Source organism: Rissa tridactyla, chromosome 5 (genome assembly GCF_028500815.1).
Source record: "Rissa tridactyla isolate bRisTri1 chromosome 5, bRisTri1.patW.cur.20221130, whole genome shotgun sequence".
Taxonomy (NCBI): domain Eukaryota; kingdom Metazoa; phylum Chordata; class Aves; order Charadriiformes; family Laridae; genus Rissa; species Rissa tridactyla.
Window position 1 is genome coordinate 54,860,660 of NC_071470.1, and position 21,450 is coordinate 54,882,109.

At 38.8% G+C, this 21,450-nt stretch overlaps 1 protein-coding gene across 4 annotated transcripts in view; it reads right to left on the bottom strand.

Moving 5' to 3' along the window:
* Nucleotides 1-21,450, bottom strand: part of PPP3CA (protein phosphatase 3 catalytic subunit alpha) — a 201,192-nt gene that overhangs the window by 56,314 nt on the left and 123,428 nt on the right. For all 4 annotated transcript variants that reach the window (XM_054202112.1, XM_054202109.1, XM_054202110.1 and 1 more), the window contains exon 3: nt 2,826-2,950. In XM_054202112.1, the coding sequence (XP_054058087.1) occupies nt 2,826-2,950 (125 nt within the window). The remainder of the gene's footprint in view (nt 1-2,825; nt 2,951-21,450) is intronic.

Below are 21,450 nucleotides of genomic sequence, written 5' to 3' on the forward strand. Positions count from 1 at the left end.
AGTGAAGCTAGCTCTGGTAAAAACAGAGCACACACGCGAAGGATTGATCCCCTAGATCAAGAGCTCCGTGGGGCAAGGACTGTCATTTCTGCTGAGTGCCTTACAATACAAATACTTTTCTCTTTTTCCCTCTGCATTATCAAATGCCTGCCACCTACCTTATGCAATTTCTTCTTCTGTTCTTAATGATAATAGCTTACATTATATAGTACCTTTCATCCAGAAGAATCCCAAATGCTTTGCAGCCCACAGACAAGGATTATCTCGCCCACTACCAGAACTCAGCTAGGTCTAGGCTCAATGGTATCACTTTTACATTAGATATCACACGGCAATCTAAGGGATTTTTTTTTTTTTTACAGCTTATATTACTCATGATTAGTACCTTGGACCAGCTACTTAATTCTTTTGGAAAGACCCCAGAACTCGTGCAATAGTCTTGTATCTACACAGCAGAAAGGGAAGCCAACAGATGGATGGAACATCGATCACTGTGCGACTGTCATGGTAGAAATACGCACTGAGACCAGGCTAGGACTGTTTACCACCAGTACTTCTCCAACACAAAGTACTGGCAAGAGCTGGTGCCTGCTGGACATGCTCAGGGCCCCCTTCTCCACCAAAAGCACCCCCCCACCACCACCCCAACGTGCCAAGTTGCATTCTTCACCATTTTCCTTTCCTTGTCACTACTTATTGTGCTGAGTTCATGCCTGAATGCATAGCTCTACATCCAAATACACTTATGAAACAGAAAACTGCCTTTTCTTTCAAAGGCATTCTTTAATCAAGGTGACAGGTGGGGACAATCAGTTATGTGACCAAAAAAGTAGTGATTTGAGAACCTTACATACAAAAAAGAGTCATATAAGCAACAGCTCAGCTATTTCCTTGGTGCTGGCAGAAGCCAGTACTGCTTCCAGTGAAAAAGTAGAGTTCCAGAATGGAGAAACCAAATTCAGAATATAATTTGCTAAATACGTATATGCAGGTTGCTAAATGGGGAATTTTAAGGGGCTTATTCCCATAAGCTATTTTGCTTTGTGTTATATGGCTTGCTTTTGTCTTTAATTGGTAATAGCCCTGGAGTAGATTTTGGCAAACTATCAGACAAGCACTTGAAAGCTGAAACAAATCCACTTGTTCTATTTCATATATTAAAAACGTATGTAGAAATGAAGACAAAACTGTCCTCTTCCAGATACCACTTGGCTTGCTCAAAGTCTACAGGAGATACAAAACAGGTTACCGCAACTGAAAAATGGTAGTTCAAGACTGAGCTGCAAAACAGTTTAAGCCTGTGAAGCCACCCCCCACGCTCCCAACCTTCCCCAAGAGACCCAGCATGGTAATCCACAGTGATGACTTTGCTCACAGCTCACCGTGGATCAGAGAAGGATCAAAAAAATCACGACCAAAGTGCTCACTTCAGTATGAGACTAAACCCTGACAATATTGATTTTTGGCAGGTGGGTGAAAGAACCTTGCAATTCTTAAGCTTTTAGAGCATTTGTACTTGGAACAGCATACTTCTATTTGTAAAATGTGCCAAAAGATTCTGTTAACATTTTAAATTAAGTTTTAAAATGAACTAATAAAGCACAAGTAGTCTTACTGAATCTTATTTTTAAGAAACTTCTCTTCATACTATAAATACAACCCTGGCAAGATAATGCACTGATCCATTTTACCAACATATAAATAACTCAGCTGCTTGGGATTACATATTTTTGTATCAATATGACAACAGCGTACTAAGACGTGGTATGTAGAAGTATATGTGCTCTCGCATGCTGCCATCTTATCAGTCACAGACACACAACCATGTATCAAAGGACTGACATTGCTTCTAGCAGAAAATGGGTATTCTCCCCTGACTCAGGGGGAGTTAAAGTCTGAACTTTTCAGAGAAAGGAGTGAAGCCGTAGCTCAAAAGCTGCTGCAAGGGTTTCTGAATGACCGTTCAGTGACTATGACCAACTATGACCTGGATGAACAAATCCTGATTAGTTTTTATTTGATAGTTGTGCACCTCATCTGTCAGTTTGCAAAACCAAGCAGCAAAAAAGAACAAAAACAGAAGAAAAAAATTCACTTTGTTTTTTGAGCAGAGGAATAAAGGATTCATGCTTCGTATTTAACTCACTTCTAGTCAAAGGCGGGCAGGTTGGACAGGACACTGCTTCCTTCATAAGCCAGCTAAAGGTACTGTCATTTGATCTCCACATTCTGCAGCCTAATACTTGAGCCTGCATCAAGTCTCAGCATCTTCAACAGGGCACACGTGCTGCATCAAAAGCCAGAGACCATGCACTCCTGCATGCCATATCTAAACAGAACTCATTCATTGTCTCCAGCACAGCATGTTATCTGCTGGCTTTTTTGTCCCATTTACCCCCTTATCTAGTCCTTCCATTTTCATAAAATTTCGCATCCAGGAAACTCAGATCAAATAAACCTAAACATCAAACTAAACTGAGTTTTTTATTTAGTTTTTCTGTTACGTCTCTCTTTGAATAGCTCACGTCTATTCATCTGATTTAGCTTGCGCAAGCTGCAGAGCAGACCGCCTTCTGTGCTATATTTGGACGACCACTAGTTAGCACCAAGGTCCATTCTCCATCAGCTTTCCAGCACAGATATAGTGGGATTTGTCTGGATACCAAGCAACCCTTATGAAAACCCCAACAGTGACATTAACGTGGACTTCTTTTGCTCACAAGTGGTATCTGCAAAGACCATCAGTATTCCCGAAGTGATTAAATTATGATGCTAAATATACACCATAGCAGTTTCGTAGCCAAAAATAGAAATAAGAAACTTACTTCAATGCTGAAGTACCCTCTGTCCACATAGTCCCCCAGGAAGAGATACCGCGTGTTAGCTGGAGAACCTCCCACTTCAAACAGTTTCATCAAGTCAAAGAACTGACCATGGATGTCTCCACAAACTAGAAGGAAAAAAAAAAAAAAAAGAGAAAGAGCTATAAGCAATATTCAGATTAACCACGCCAAGATCATCTTAGGCACATGCATTCTGCAGTTGCTTTCTTTCATGAGAAATGCGTTATGACGATTTTGTGCATCATTCTCTAGTTAAACGACCAGTGAGAGCTGGCAGCTGCTCAGCAGAAGCTGTTTTTTTTAAATGACATGCGTCCATGTATATGTGTGCAAAAGGCTACCAACTGCTTAAAAGAGAGCCATTGGGCAAATATGACCCATAATTATTTTCATAGGTATCTGTCCATTCCTCCTACTGCCCAGCAGAACACACGATACTGGCAACAGTAATAAGACAAACCAAAGAAGTCCTGAAGAGAGAACATGTTCAAGCAAGGTTACGCTTTCTTTCAACATCATTCCTTTACTTCTCCTACTCTTAAACCCAAATGACCACCAACAGGCTTTTTGTAAAATGCAAAGTGTGCCTGTCCTGTGGATGCCACTGGTTAAACCGACAAATTTCTGACTTCTGGTTTCTGTAAGGAAAAAATGGCCTGCTTGCTTTCCCAAAGCATGTCTTACGTGAGAGGACATTGATTTTTCATGCTTTAACCTCTACCACTTTATTTAACCTCAGATAATTATGATTTGTTTCACTTCATTGCAATGAAGTCAATCTAACAAGCGGCTTCTCCAGAAAGAGCAGCTCCCAGTGAACACGACAGACAGAGCACAAGTGATGTGCGGCCGGGGCTAAGCGGGGATGTCTCTTTTTGTGCCTTGGGGGTAAGAGATCGGTTCAGCTATCTTGTGAAATTACAAACTCCGTGGTGGGTGGTTTTAAGCATCTGCAGGAAGGTAGGCAATGCTTTTGGAGGCCCCCATGGAAGCTTAACTAACAACGCTGTGCCGAAACCTGCTTCCTTTTGCCTTGCTTTGTTTCCTCTACCTAAGGGAGTGGGAGAACTCCCCAGTTCAGGGCTGAGCCCAAACCTTTTCTGGCAACAAACCTTAACAAAGAAAACGTTGCCTTGACTGTTACTGAGGTTAGTTTAGAGTGGTTCTCCCTTCAATGACTGAAAAAAAAATAATAAATATCCGATTTGCAAACTGGAAAGGTGATTACAATGCAACCAAATAAACCAAGGGTCCAAGATAGACATTATCTTGCAACAGCAGCTCAGCTTCTTATTTACTGCTAACACTAAATTCAGAAGACTTCGGATGCTCTCTCTGATGTAATGGTTCAAGCTTCTGTATTCAAGCAGTGCTCTCATTTGAGTTTTTATCTGAAAGTTGATACAGAGGTCTTGTTCTATCACAGATAAACAAACCTCGCATTTATCGCGTGTCATGGAGAAACTGAAGTCACGTCTCCACATAGATAACAAAGGACTATACAGAACAGCTCTAACACCAAATCCAATGAAGTCGTAGCACAGTGTTCATATGTTATTGTCTTTCACCTCAGTCACATTATATTTTTTACTTGCATCACTTTTCTCTGAATGTACACACTAACAATAGGATCGATATAATATTGGCATTCCATTCAAAAAACTAAAAACCAAAAAAAATCCCTCCCAAACCAAAACCAACCATACAACGCCCCCTCAGGCACAGAAAAAACCTCTTATGTCCCAGTCACTGCCTTCATGAATATTTATGTGAAATTGGTGACACAATTCACAAGTGCTGGCTAGCTAAGCGTTCCTCTGAGAGAGTAACAGGGTATTTTCCCCATAAAATAGCTTATAGTACTTTCGTTACCACTGTGTTATATTGTATAATCTCTTTTTCCTAGTTGATTCCCCCCCCCCTCCCCAAGAGTATTAGATGACAACCTTCATGTTGAAAGCCATCAACGGTTACAATTTCTAACTAAAAATAATATCTGCCATTAATTATGCAAAATAAATACTATTTAAATCCTCAAGTGGTATAACACCATCCCTCTTTCTCAAAAGAAAAAAAAAATAAAAAAAGAAGTACCTCAAAGGAAATTTTTTGATAGCATTTTTATTTGAACACATTAATCTACCAAACCAATACACATTGCTTGACTGTACTCCTCTGCACGGACACTGTGGGAAGATTAAGAACACGCGTCGCATATTGATGGCCAAGCAATCTGCTCTCCCAACTTCCAGCAGAAAAGCTTTTAGTTATATAACTGTACAGCTCTACCAATTATCGCCCGCCCCCATTTGCTCCAACTGCAAAAACCTGAAGTTGAACAAGACTGAAAGATTTTAAATGGATATAACTTTTGCTCTTTCACTAAAGCACAAAGAAACAAGATTTTTTTTTTTTTTTTTTTTTTTTAACACGTGAATAGGTAAATACATTGAGGCCATTACAGAGAAACCAAGAAGGTTAGACAGCTTTCTCTAAGTAGCTGTACGCACGTGAATTTGTCACAAGTCAGAAAAGCAGGGAGCAAACCACTGAAGAGGACAGAAATAAGTGCAGAACCCTGCAATCCCATGACTTGCAAAATTCTGAGCTGGACTTGAGAATTGACACTTGATGGAAAGTCCAGGAACTCTGCCTGCAGCAGCTTATTCTTTTTACACATGACAACACATGCAGAAACATACCCCAAAAAAAAAAAAAAGATGGAAAGCTAAAAAACCCTCAGACCCAACTTGACAAGCAACTAAAGTAGTTGCAAAAGAGAAGGTTAAAATCAGCAGGTAAATGCTGTCACAGGAAGGGAAGACACTCAAAATTAAGGGTTAACATTGAGATTTAATTTATTGTGGAGATCGCAGAATTCCTACTGAAAGACCACAATGTTACATACAGTTAATTCAATTAGTATTTTCCCTGGAATAGCATGGAATCATAGAATACCAGGCTGGAAGGAATCTCAAGGATCATCTGGTCCAACCTTTCTTGGCAAAAGCATGGTATAGGAAAGGTAGCCCAGCACCATAGCTTAAGGATATTACACTTTCCACCACCTTTCTTTTCCAACTCTTATGAATCTCAAAACTGGGAGATTTCCCAGGCAGCCAGATCAATGCTTTATCTTTCATTAGGTGGGGACAGAAGAGATCCAGCATTAGATTTCCATTCATGAAGGCGGAAACATCCATCAGCTAATTACTCTGCCACACACTTCATGCCTTGTCTTGCAGCTTGCCATCTCCAAGAGCCTTGGAGCACTGTCCCACCAAGAGCCCATAGCAGAGGTTCCACATCCACTCCGTGCCACCTCTACAAAGCTCTTTAAGTTCACTACCTTCTCCCTCCATGTTACAGAAAAAAAATTTGAAAGCACGCTAATTATTATTCATTCATGTTTACTCTTGTACAAGCATTACCATAGGACCTCTTATTCCTTTTAATTTTGCCAAAAATTCCCTTTTTCATACTTGCGGAGACCCTCTATTGGTACTGGAGCACTTGCTATTGAACAACACATTCAACAAGACATGAATATTTTTCCACCAAGTAAGAAAAAAATAAAAAACAGCACAGTGAAGCAGGAAGTTCAATTCTTAACAACGATCTCCAGGATCAATGTGCTTATGGATTTAAAGTATGAACACAGGGAACATAAAACCCACTTTGTATTTGTGTGGGATTAACGTTAAAAGCAGCTGTGTTCCTACAAAACAAATTTGTCAAAAGGAGGAATACTGGGTGATATGCCTTCTATTAGAAACTCACATATTTTCCTGTATCAGTGGTTTCCCAATAGTGCCATCAAGTCATTGCCTTTTTACACTCATCAACTTACGATAACTAAATAATCTGACAGCCTATTTCCCTCCCCGCCCCCACCAAAAAAAAAAAAAAAAAAGACTGCTTAATTTATCCATTGCTTTTCAGCCTTCTTTGTATCTTAAGCTGCCAGCTGGGCAACAATAAAATGATGTTTCCATTGACTTTCCACTTCCAGGGATCAGTTGCCCACGAATTTGCCTATCTAAATCTCTTGATAGTGTCTACCTACCTAACCTCTCTTGGCAGCAAGCTCCAGAACTGCACAACATGCTACGTAAAAAATTCTTTTAAGCTGTTTTAAACTGATTTCCTACTGAATTCATTGATGCAATCAGAGGTTTAAGAAACACCGGTTGAGGACATTTTCAGGGAACACATGAGCTCCTTCGAAAGATTCAAATTCACAGGACTGTCCATGTAATTACTGAGAAATCATGTTTTTGAGCAGCTTTTCCTACTTGTTATTATGGGTCCTTTGATCCACTACACTGTCTTACACTATAGCACCAGAACTTTCCCAACGTAACTGTCTGTAAAATACCATTTTATTATAAAAATAGAAAGTGGACACGGGGGAGAGAACGGTGAAAAGGTTTTTTCATTTGTTTGTTTTTAGAAACTGTCATACTAATACAAATTAAATTATTTTTCTGTTGGCTTCACTGAGCAGATCTTCCTCTGATTTATGTAAAAGTAACAAGCAACACTGAACAGGAACCATTAAGTTCAAGTTGTACTAGCAGCGAAGGAAGTTCGAAGCCTTGCCGTGGTATCCCCAGCTTATTTATAGAAGACAAAGTGGTAGAGCAGTGATTTAGATTGCAATGATTATTGGCATAAAGAGTCTGAAAATGCTCTTCAGATACCTTCCTTCAGATAACTAAATGCTCTTCACTACGTACAAACTCAGTCCAGAGATTAGTCTGTGTGGTTTCCCACTCCAGATGGATATTTAAAACAAAATTTATATTCTTAGTACATTAAACACTATCAATTAAAAGATTTTCTATCTCCAACAGTTTGGATATGCTGCACTTATTTTCTCATTTATCATGTATATACTTAATTGGTGTAACATTACAGTCTGATAGTAAAATACCAGTAATGTTTCAAGTGAATTTACATTCCATGTATCACAAGATTATATTCCTATCTTCAAATGTCATCAGAGATTAGGAGCAGATACGCAACACCCCATCATCAGCTTCAGAAGCAACATCTGCAAACTCATACAGGTATGACACTTAAGAGTAATGAGGCAAAGACACCTTTTAAAGAAGAAACTAACACTGTGTAGGGAATATTATCCAACACTTAACAACTTGTTCTTTACATTCACTGAGCTAGGGATGTCTTTGCACTGAGCTCCAAGAGACTGGGCTTCAGCAAAGCAGCGTGTGATACCACAAAACCTAAGGGAGAAATCCACCCTATTCAGTTACAATGCAGAATGCAGACCGCAAATGGCAGAGGGCTTTCTTTGCTTTGTACAACGTTTAGGAAGTGTTTAGCTGCTTACCATTCCTCTAGTTAGCACACGCTTCCAGGAGCTTACTGTTTTCCAAGGACACCCCATAGTTACAAAGCCTTACTGAAAAAGGGATGAGTGCACCGTGTAAACCTGCACGTGTCTGAGCTGACTCAGACAGATGCTCATTTGTCTGGGTCTACAGGATAACATGGGCAAGAGGCTGCATACCGCAGCAACAAGTATGTCCCAACCACTTCTCCAGGGAAGTAGTTTGGAACAATGAAAAGTTACCAAAGGCTGAATGAAGAAGCCAAGCGAGGAAGGAGTACTTACAAGCAACAGTGGGCACACAAAGCAAAACCAACTAGACGAACTTCTGCAGCTGAGGAGTCAATGATGGCTTCCTTAGCCAACCAATAAATGAGAGAAAACACCTCCAAGAGCTATATGCATGAAATTCTCAGGTGCTTCAAGGAAGACTACTGGATAGCTCCTGAAGGGCTCAACTATTAACCAGAAGGCTCTCGTTTCCCCCAAGATTTAAGAACAAAGTCACATATAAGAGTCATATGTTTTTGATTACACAATCTTTGAGCTTGAATGAGCTTTGTTTCCAAGTGTACGTGTTTCTGAGAAACAGCAGGATGAAGTATTCGAAACATCACGGCTTTGTTCCATGTATTTTTTTTTTAATTTTTTTTTTATTTATTTTTTTTTTAGATTGTTAGAGATTGAGCAATTTTCTTCCTTACTTTTTGGAGAACAAGGAGGAAGGAGAAGTACAAAATAAAAGAAGAAACTCCAAAAGGTTTTATTTGTAGCTGCTCACTAAAGCATTACTCAAGACAAAAAGCCAGTTAACTTACATACATTGTTTTATAGTCGTGCAATTCTGTTTCTGTTTATAAGAGAGATGTTTAAAGAACTTGCAGACTTCATTACTTACACAAATTAAAGTCAGAATCATTTAGACAGCTCACTAGGTAACTTATCATCCTAAAACGACATCTACTAGACTCAACATAACAGGCTCTCGTATAAATGTTTGTTATATTAAGTGTATTGAACAACACAGCTCAGTATTTCCAAAAGAAGCATGATCTCATTCATATTCATATCTGGTTATCTAACATGATTATAATAGGCTTTCATCTATCTTTTCCCTTCAATCACTGCATGCAAATTGATGAGTTTATACTACCAGAGTGAATTGGCATTAACAAAAAACTACACTTACATATTTTCATAAAGAGGCCTGCTTCACCAAAGATAAAGCCAGAAACCATTCCCCAATACAGGTACAGCAAAGGAAACCGAAAATGGACCATCAACACCTCATTTGACAATGTTGTTTAGTTGCTGACTTTCCTTCTTTGTACTTAGGAAAAAACAAAACCAAATCAAACCCCAAAGAAGTATCCTGGGAAAAGCTGTTTTCTGTGTAAGACACAAGGACACTATACTGCGTTCTGCTCCGCCAGCACTTGAAATGCTAGTGTCTGTAAAGATCAACCCACGCTCGCTCCTTGTAATAAGAGTTAGTTTTCTCCCACCACCCCCTGAAGGCTAGAACAAATTAATGACACTTGATTTGAAGAGGTAGAGTGAAAAAGAGTGGGGAAGAGAAAACATCACATCAGAAGAGACCTTCAGGACAACAGTTATTAATATTCTCTGGTGAAGGAGGAAGGAAAAAAAAAACAAAAAACCTAAACCATGTGGCAGCAAGCCCTTCAAGATATTAAGGCTACAAAAATATCTTCAGCACAAAGTTTTTAAAAATTGCTCCATAAAATTACTTTATGTATCACAAAATTATTTGCAGCATCTCAAAACAAAATAAAAAACAGGTACATAAACCTGGCCAAGATAGGAGCACCTTCATATATATAAGAGATACCAGAAGCAAGAGTCTCTCAGGAAACAGCCTCTACTAAGTACTGTAAAACCTACACTGGCAGAGAAAAATACCTTTCCTTCATGCTTCTTACCCTAACTGAATTTTTCAGGAAAGTAAGCGGGTATCACAGCAGTGAGGTGTCAAAATGAAAACTTTCATTTCCAGCTCAAAGCAACATAGCAGAGTTTCAGTAGAAAGGGGATGGTGTTCTAGTGACCATTTTACAGAATTGTTCCAAGATGAGCGGGGAAAGGTGCTCTTATCACATATACCAGAAGATGCTGAATCAGGTCACGGGGAGAGAAATAAAACGGGATGGGAGTAAAACAGCATTCACTCCCTTACACATCAAAGAAACAACCGCCTCTTCCCCTGCCACCCTCCAAGGTCAGCACTGCCCCTGAGCATCCTCCGTAGCAAATGGAAAAGCAAAAGCACTTTCATGATCTCCTGTTAATGCAGGGAGCAATGCTTATTCCACAAATAACCCCATCAGAAGGATTACTCATGAGGAAAGTGCTTCATTGGTGTGTGGGTCAGGATTTCCAGCTCATATCCTTAGATCAAGGTTATTTATAGCAATAGGGAAATTCTCCTATCCTCAGTTTTACAGATGTAAAAAACAAAGGCCTGGGGAAGTTTAATAATTTATAAAGTCACGAGGTCGGTCAGTGGGAGGGCAGGAATAGCCAGAGACGGAACAACACATCCTCATATTGCTCCATCCATTTCAATGCGCCAGAGGAAGACAGCCCTTTCAACGAGGAAGGAACGTCCTGCACAAGAAGCAGGGACAGCCTGGCTTTGCATATGATGCTCCAAACGGAAGGTGAAACAAGGCAAATTGGGAAAAGGACTTTTGAAAAGGAGAAGCTCAAATATAGTCAGCTCCACAGAAAAAAAGATGCGCAAAATTCAGTGCTGTGTTTTATTCTGGGAATAGGTTTTATGTGCAAAGATTGGATGATAATATTGTCCATCTGTAACACATAGGTTCATTATTAGAATTATTCAGCATTACATCTTTCTCACTAATCTGGTTGAAGAGACCTCCATTAGTTTTTTTGCTATACAGTATTTTTCCAGAGTCAACAGTTTGCCATTAGAAGTAGTTTGTAGCCGGTCCTTCACAATTTAATGTGGTAAATTTTTTTTGTTGATGATTTAACCCAACTCTTCGGATCAGGTTTCTTTACAGTTAGTATTTCTCTTGGCAGAGCAAATCCCAAACCCAGTGAAGTTAAGGCATCAGTATTTACATGGATATAGCGATAGTTATATAAAACCCAAAGAAGCCCTCAATATTTACAAGGGCTTGATGAGTAGTATGCTTGTTTGCTCTTCTTACTGTAGAATTTTAGAGTAGTATTACCCTAGCAGACTGCAATTCAATTACTTTCCAAGCACCCAACAATTTACAAGATTTTATGGGTAGCAGCCTTAGCATGTTAAGTCTCAGTATATGAATGCATAGTATCTAAAGACCTAACCACAAAAAACAGATGTTCACGTTGGCTTGTAGTATGTATTTTCCATTTTCACCTGAGGATAACATTTGTTGTCACAGTTTCCTCACTCTGTGCCATCGCAGACCTGCTTTATGCTCCATCCCACCACAACTCGGTGTTTTGTTAAGAATCAGAAGCATCACGGTATGACAAAAAGCATCCTACTTCCTTCAGCACAACAATGTGACTTATCAGTGGAAAACAAACATTTGCTCGACACAAACACATAAATTTGTTTATTACCTTTGGATGTATAGCACTCTGCCTGTATTTCCCAGAAATGGATGTTAAGGTAAAATAAAAATACTATTTCTCAAATTCCTGGGCTCTTAACAAGCAACCGGCAGTATCGACATGGATCCTTGCATGCACCCTGAGTGAAAGGAGCCAGCACAATTAACTTCAAAGAAATTCTGTGAAGTTCAGCATTTGGGTTTAATGGTCTATATTCAGGGCTGTGAGCAAAACGAACCAGCAGTGAAGACCTACTGAGCTTTAACCTCAGCTTTTGCACCCATGTCTTTAATGGGCTTAAGCTATTATCTAGTCTGACCTTTCTGTACTAGAGGTGTTCATTTGCTAGTATATGGGTATAGGGTTAAGGAAGGGAAATACCACGCAAGTTTCCCAGTTCTACCTCAAGCCACATAAGATGACTTTTTTAAATTATAGGATCTAAATTCCGTAACCAAAGTCTTATACAAACCTTATTCCCAGTGAAAAAATTATTATCCTTTGAGGAAAGTGCTTTTAAGAGAAAGCTCTCCAAAGTCATTTATGTCCTGGTAGAAGCTCATATGACAATTAGTTAGGGGAGCCAGTGCAAGGAGGAGTTGACCACATTAATTTCCTCTTGCTAAAAACATATACCTAAACATGATCTTGTGTAGGTGGTTACATTCATATGCCGATCCTAAATCGACATGAATCATAGAATGGTTTGCGTTGGAAGGGACCTTAAAGATCACCAAGTTCCAGAAAAAACCTGGTATCACCTAATGACAACTATGAAAATGAACACAAAGAAGTCACACTGATGAACATAATAGCCTTAATTATGTTTCTTTGTATAACCTTGCTGTTAGGCATATAAGGAGTATACATATTTTAGACAGGACTCTGGGTAGCACTAGGGGTGGCACCCAGGCAGATTTGGGCTAGCTCCTGAACTATGTTCCTCAAGCAAACTAACCAGTCTCTCGCACTATATTGAGAATTGTTTTCACAATGGCTGGCTAAGGAGGGGGAAAAAAAACCCCAAAAACAAAGTCAGAGGAGGAGGGGAGGGACAGGGAAGAAATGTTCTTTTGGCAGACAGCCACCAACCACATCGCATGCAGTAAGTTGTTCTGGGAGGTAACAGAGTACTGCTATTCAGAAACAGAAGTAAGAAGAAAAGGTAAACATCAAAAAATAGCTTGCAAAGAGAATATCATGTGAAAAAAAAATGGGAAAAAAAAGTCTATCATACTGAGTTGGCATTTATGGCACTCTTCTGATCTGTAGTCTATAAGTAATCTCAAATATGACATCCTTTCAGTTTTCTAATACAGACACATTTTTAATAATTACAGCCCTAACATTCCAAGGTGAGGTAAACAAATGTTTAATATCTTACCAATCATCATAGAATGGTTTGTCTTGGAAGGGGCCTTAAAGATCATCTAGTTCCAGCCTCCTCTAGTGGGACACCTCCCACTAGACCAGACTGCTCAAAGCCCCATCCAGCCTGGCCTTGAACACTGCTAGGGATGGGGCCTAATCAGCCAAACAGGATTCCACTGGCATTTGGTTTGGTTAAATTTTATACGTGGGTTAAGTGTATGTGAATTCAGGATCTCCGTCCAAGGGTCTCGACCACCTTATTTTTTGCACTTACAGTATAAAGGCCTCCACTGCTTGAATCACCCTCAGGCGAAGAGATCACACAAATGCCAATCATGCAATCATACTATACAGAGCCTTAAAACACCCCCAGATACAGTTCCAGATGAGAAAAATAATCTCACAGATTTGGGATTTTAATAAAAAATTGTACGTACAGGTATCGAACTCCTGAGTCAGCTTTTTATATTGCAAGGACAAGATTTTCTGGAAGTTGAAGGATCTAGCTACAGAGTTCATTACTTCTGATGGGAACTATGTGATTAGTACTTCCACAGCACTTCCCAGATTATCTGCTTTCAAAGAATGTGGAACACTTATTCGGTACATATAATCTAAAGATAAAACAGTGCTTATGTGACCTTATGAAATTTTGTTTTAAAATATAACGTACATCCATTTAAATGCAACATGCATAATAAAGGAAGTATCTGAAAATAGAATGCGTTTCCTCTTAAAGCGACAACATTAATAAAGATGTGCTTTTAACAGAAAATACAAGAGGTGAGATCAGCAACCAACTCCCTCAAACACCAGATCTTTTCTGAGAGCGCATTTCCAACCCTAAACATAAAAGGATCAAATCCCATCAGCAGGACACAACAGTGACACACACCAGAGGAAACGGCTACCATCCTTTAAGGCAAAACCATGCAAAGTTTCTGACAAAAAAATTTTGTAAAACCCTTCAAATACAGTTTTCCAAAATACAATACCGCAGCTGTAGGCCTGCATTACTGATCGCAGAGTGGCCATACCTGTATGGCAGTACCAAAAGACTGCCATACCAGTATGAAATAAAGCTTTGTATCTGATGTGACTTTAAAGAAAAAAAAAATAGCTTTGCAGGCTATTGCTCTGCTGACTGCTGTAATACTCAAACCAGAGTGTGTTTGGGCCAACTTACTGCTACGCAATGTCCACTTTCTTCCTGCATACTTAGTTTTTGACTTCAAAGATCTGAAGATACACAGCTCCACTGGGTAACCACTGGCACTGACCTCAATCAGCTGGAGGAGAATTTGGTTCTGCTCCACTCAGTTAACACGACCTTGTCTTCTGTTGTTACAGACCTTCTATTACAGGAATTTCCAAACTACTATGAAGTTACTTCCTAAATTTGCATTTTGTGTCAAGTCATACTGATCAAGCAAAAGCTATTTGATAAGTAAATAGGTATTTCATCTGGATTGCAAGTAAAGTTTCTCAGCTATTCTCAAAAGATGGGGAAATACCTGTTGAACTCTCTGTCTCCAGATTTACCTGTCTGTATTAAGGCCATAGCTGACATTCTTCTCTCAGCACTGGGACAGTATAAGCAGTCTAAACTTAAGTCCTCCTCATTCAGAGAGAAAATCCAATCTCTTACATCTGTTAGTTTTAATAATGAGGTGACAGAAAAATAAAAAATATGCAGACAAGAAAAATAACTTCTTTCTTTTTTTCTTTTCTTTTTTGGAATAACTGAAGTCACTTCTGAAACAATGTCCCTTGTGCTCGCTCTTCTTGGGAGGTTGGTGTGTGAACTACTACTAGATACAAGCACAATACTCCAGCTCTGTAAGACATTAGGCATTTAAGGAGCAGAGTACTGCTAAATGACTATCACTTCCACCGCAAAAAGGCAAATCTGTATTGTAGCAGGAGACGCTTATTGTTCAGAACCTTACTGGGCTAATATCAGCTGTACTTGCTGTGATCATTATTTTAGACCACAATGCTCCTTTGAATATTATATGGAACACTATCCTGTCAGAGCATACAGCAGAATAATGCTTTAACAGGGCACTAAAAGATGACCATTTCCCTGCTTCTGTTACGTGCAAGTTGGGTAGTGGTGATTTTTTTTTTTTTAACACAACATTATGTTCATGCAGAGACTGAAGAAGTTAAGCCCTTCTTTCAGAAGAACTCTCCTCTTTAACTCTCTTGCTCTGCAGAATGACTCATTTTTCAGAAAGAACATTGTCTACTTTTGGCCAAGATCAAATACATTATCAGTTTAATTCATTCCAGAAAATGTTCCTTCCAACTACAACTACTACAATACTAACCCCAAATCCAGCCATAGTTTAGTATACTTTTGTCCTGCACAAAAAATAATAATAATAAAAAAATATATCCTTTTCATTATATTAAGTTACTTGCATTTATTTGTCTCATCTCCCCATTTCTTTAGCATGCACTTCCTGCAGCTTTGAATTCAGGTCTCAGCTGTAGAAAACAAGGACCATGAAAACGTTTATGGTGAAAAAACATTTGGCAAAAGGAAACACATGGAAATGCTCAGAGCTACAGAGTATTTCTTTCACATGAAGCACTCTATCTAGACACTAATAAGTCTGTGGGCTGTTTGTGACTCCTCATTAACACTAAATTTCAGAGACAAGTGTCACATTCTACCACCTCTTACAGGCTGTGAGGTTCCATCCCATGGGGGCTGGTGACAAGCTGACCTCCGCAGCACAGGCTTCTGCTCAACTGCTGCCCAATCTCCGGTCAAAGTCAAGCAAAAACCCAAGGAGGTGCTCGAAACCACAGGCCCTTATCAAGGCAAACATGGGAGTCACCCTGACCATAATCCTTCGCTAGAACAATGAAATCATCAACTAGAAACAGTGAATCATCACAGGAAGCTGAACACTCATTAAAACAAAACAAACCCTAGTACTGTAAAAAAAAAATAAAAAAATCAAAAAATCAAACCCCAAATGCCTAATGAAGAGAGTCTATTTTCTCATACATTCAGGGAAAATGCACTAAACCCAGCATTTTTACAGATTTCCTTGCAATAAAATTGCTGTCATTACTAAGGAAAACAGCCAACACACAATACTGCACTGTATTTTTTGAGCAACGATCTTTTTTGTCTGCACCTACCCTGGGTTTTTAAACCTTTGTGGGTCAATTGATACTTCCAGATGCTTAAACTTTATGTTGTTGATAATAATAAAAAAAAAAATATTACGAGAAGTTTTCAAGCAAGTCAAAATTGGTGCTCATTGGCTGAGAGAGCTGATGCTACCACCACTCACCTGGTGTCAGACAGAAAGTTTGGACCCCAGCACTTGGCAAGAAATCATAACTCCAACCTGAGTTTAATAGACCACCTCTACAAAAAGTGGGTCTACTCAGTTTACCTTTATTTACTATTTGATTCATTCCTTTATTTATGTCTAATTCCTTTTATTTTCGATAATGTGTAGGCAGCTTAATTAACTGACTCCTTAAGAGCAGAACTGCTATCTTCTACACTGAAGACACATTTTCATGATGGAATTTATATTATTTATTTTATGCCTATTTCTGGCTATTCTATTCCTTGCTTGCAAGTAAGCAAGAGGACTTATTCCCAAGAACATGCCGCCTTGATTTTATGAAACAAAGTATTTATAGATTCCTTTATGAAGCAGAGATTGCTGCTGCTGTTTCTCCCTTTCATTGGTTCGTACAACTGATTGGTCAAACTTGGCTCTCAGCAGTCCGGCAATTCAAGGGAAACAGTTCTCTTATGGATTTGTTACTGTCAAGTGAAAAACGTGTGCTAAGAAAAAAATGCACTGTTTGCACTTCAGTGACTTTTCAGGCTGCTTGCTAGTCCCTCTGGATTGCAATAGCATGGTTATTTGAAGTGATTGCAAGGCAGAAACCTCACAGGCACAAAAAAATAATAAAATTCTAATGTATTCAGATGTTTGTTAAAGCTTGCTGATGCTTAACTGAAACTGTAGAAATTGCCTGGCAGCCTCTTTTTTAGCCTCTTGTATGTCGCCAAGTAATAAAAAAAAAGTACCTCTCGGATCATAAACCTGTATTTATTACACCCAAAAGTTTTCATGTACTCTAAAAGTTTTATAACCTATATTTTCATTGAAAATTTCATATTATTTTCTTGTATGTGTGTATATATATATATTTCAAATTGAAATATTTATGTTACTGAACTTCATAGAGAAAATTCCTTAAAGGCCTTCAACCGACAACAGGCCGTCTACTGTAACAGACTGCTAGAAAGCTGAAAAGCATGTGACCAAAAGAAAAAAAAGGCAAATCAACAGAAGCTTCTTATAAAAAAGGAAGACACATCATCATGAGTAAAAATATGAGTCACTGCAGATAGGATCTTATCTTCAGAAAACATTCAAGTAAGGTAATCAGGTTTCAGAAGATCATCATCCACAAAAGAAACTAATTGCTGATCTCTTTTTGGTGTCCGAGAGAAGAAGGGATATGTATGCATCACAGGAAGTAGAGCTGACAAATCTGCTATGAAAAAAATGCAAGTCGAAAAGAATGGGCTTTCAACCCATTTTTCTCCTTTTTCATGCACTCTAAGACAACACACTATTCTAAAATACAATCCAAAGAAAATGAAATCTCTTAACTCAAAAGAACGCACGTAGAGCTCAGAAATAAATATTTTGAGTTTTCTCACCAAAGAAAGTAAAAAGCTATATAACAAGAAGCTAGTTAGGTATGAAAGTACTGATAGGGAGGATAGGTATACGTACTCTGGAATAGCATCTTATCAGGACCAGAAAGGATGAAATTAATCTCTACAACTATTGCTAAGAAGAACAGACAGTGTCACCTTTCATAAATGTTAGTACTTGGTTTAAGAATTATTAAAGTCTAAAAGACTATTTTAAGAACTAAGTACATGAAAAAAGTCTTCTTGACTCATTTCAAACATCTGTTCAGCTTTGATTAAAGTCTTATTTAAAAGACTCACTGAAACTGGACCACATAAAAGACCATCTAAAACACTGGTGCAGTTTTGAAATTTTCTCTTGGAGGACCGAGGATTAGAAACTCGTCGTGGACAACATTACTGTCATCTATATTCCATCAAGGACTGGCAAACCAAGTACTCAGCTACAGGGGATCCCAGGATCCAGACAGGGTCTAGAAGATCCTCCTCCAACGTAGGGAGAGTCAGAGCTGTCTCTCCCAAGCTGAGCAAGGACCAGTTTCCAGTCCTGAGCTTCAGCAGGGAAGGACACGGGACTTCCTTTGAGCCCCTCTTGTTGATCTACCCTTACAAACAAACAGCAGCAGCAAGGCAATCAAAAGGACAAAGCCACAACAGATTTCTACAGTCTAGCAAGGCTCCTGCACCAGCCACAAGTCTTGCAGAAGTAAAAAAACAAAACAAAAAAAAAGGCAATTTTCACTTTTTTTCCCCCCTGTAAAAATTGTTACAACAAAGTTCTACTACAGGTACTACATCTATGCTAAAAACGAACTGTTTAAATTGCACATTCTTAGTGAGCCCTCAGTAGCTTGGGTAAACAGTAAGGATCAGATGTGATTTGCATTGGATCAACGATTCGTAATATTCACTGTACTCCTTGTCTCAAGATTGTTCCTTGGCTGGCTCGTTGTATATAACTGAATACAAATAGCTATCTTATATAAAACTCTCTCAACTAAAGAACATATTTTTTTGCCATTTAAAGAAATTGGTGGGTAGTTTATACCCAAGAAACTTATTAGCATTCAGTAGTCCCTTCACACGAAAATCTTTATCCACTTGCAAACTGACTCACATAGATCTCATTTACAGACTATTGTCTCTCTTCAGAGAAAAACACCTCCAGAAATATTTGCAAAAAAGGAAAAAAAAATGCCCAAATAAACACTTACTGCTTGTTTTCTGTGTGGGTTTGGTACTCGAAGTTCATAAATATGATTACCTTACTTGCCTTTCTTTAATTAGGTATCCTTTCAGGCATAGAAGATGATATTGGGAAACATCAAGAGTCTCACAGCCCTGAAGAGGCATTACAAGATATAGTCATTAAGAACTAGACTAACACTGTCTTCTCTCTGTAGATCATTCATATTAATAATTTGTGTGATTATTTCATACCTGACTAGCCATAGTACTTCTTCAGATCAAGATTCTGTCTCTATCGGAGGTTTTTATTTGCCACCTACGAGAACAGTATTTCTGGGAAGTTCTTTTTTAAATAAAAGGGTAAAGAACCATCACTTAAGATAACTTTTCAGTGGACTGCAGGACTGCTGTGCTTTTCAAGGCAACCCTTGAACACGGATGCTCTAATGATCTAGGCCCATTAACTAGAAAGATATAAATCATTGTTATAGCAGGAAACAGACTGCAACATTTAAAACTCAATTAGTGACAATGCAAGTAAGTGGGAGGCTGCAAAACTCAGCTTTTCTGTTGAATCAAAAATTTAGTAGAAGAACCAGCACCAGCCTCTTTTACTACTTCAGTTTGCTGGGAAATCAGGAAATATTTCTCAGTTGTAAATTGAAACAGTAAAAGAGTTTATTGGGTAACTTAAAAGGCCATTTCTATTCCCTCTAGCCTCATTTTAGTTTTTCATCATTCTTATGTACAGTATTCTAATACTCATTATTGGCTGACGCAGTTTTTGAGTTGCTAACCAGCACGAAGTCATTTTGTTAGCATTTGTAAAAAACAAAGCTATTTCAAACACGAGTGCATCTTGGGTTTTAAAATGCATTTCAATTCAGTAAACCTCTAGAAACCAACAATTCACATTTCTGAATTGCTGAAGGATACATTCCTCAAAATCAGAGAAATGTTGTCAGTGGTGGGACAAGAGAGGAAAGCGCAAGGTGCAAGAGCAGCACCTTATGAGCTGGAGGAGGTCCCTTTACCTGTCCCTCAGATTTCTGTCACAGAGTGACCATTCTCCGCATAGACCAGTAATTGTTTGCATTCAGGAGACAAAAAAAAAAAAGATTACTTTTTTTTTCCAAGGCTGTGTGTATCCTGAGTGAAATACATATAAAATAATGCAAGCAACAAGGTTTCCTTCTGCTACTTAGGTAATCATTACAGGAGGGAGAGGGCTGCCTGAATACAAATGAAGGGAAAATATACTGATTTAATCACACAGTTTAGTTGTCTGTTGTTGACTTGACTGTTCAAGAATGGAAACAGTGAGGGGTTCGGTGTGGCAGATGCAGATTTTGCGAGAAATTCCAGAAACAGCAACACTAAGGAAAAAAATACGATCATGCAAAACTATTGATACACTTCTGAAATGAAGTACAGGCACACCGTTCAAATTGCTCTAGACACATGCTTTACAACTGTCTTGATTCCTGCTTTCATTTTGCTCTTTCCTTTGTGATTTGTTTCACCCTACTTCTCAATGCATCGGGACAAAGATGGCAGAGCGAGGGCAGGAAGGGGGCGCAGCTTTCAGGGCCCCTGCTTGTCCCGAGACTTGGACTGCATCAAAACCTGGGACACCCAGAATCGATTCTCAGTCTCAAAGCAGGAACAGGTCCACACTTAAGTGACAGGCCAAGAATAAATGAACTGCAGATGTGAAAAAAAATTAATTCCTGAAGAGAATTCTGAGACAACAGCTGCCATCTAATAATCCACTACCGTGCTTTATGTTTTAAATGATGTAAGCCAGAAAAAAATCTGCCATTCTGAAAGGAACGAGTAAACAAAACCAGTGTATATTCAAAGTTAGAATCAAGTTTCACGCTTAGTTCAATGCATTTTTTACAGAAATTACGTCCTCTGTAATTATCAGTCTAATGCTACCCATAAGCATGAGTCATATACAGATTTTGCATCCCAGATAAAAAAAAAAAAAAATTCTCCCTCATCGCTTTCTTCATATTATTAGAGAGAAGTTTATTTCAACAGAAAACAAAACAAAAAAAAAAAAAAAAAAGAGAAGCATGTCATTGTTTCCATTGAAAACCATCAGGAAACTGAAGTGGAAAATAGCAGCTTCACAATACAAAACAAAATGCACGAGGCTGCAAAACATCATTAAAGTTTAATCATCTCTCCAAGCCTTTAAACTCTGCTGGAGTCCTCCAATTTTCGTAGTTTACCTATGAAGAAGAGCTGCTTCAGCTCGGACTCTGATTCGGTACGACTCAGACATCCTGTGTGAGAGCCAGCACGAAGGCCTCATCATCACGAAGGCATCCTCATCCCCACTTTCCCCGGACTTGGGCTGCAGCCTGCTTCTGCAAAGT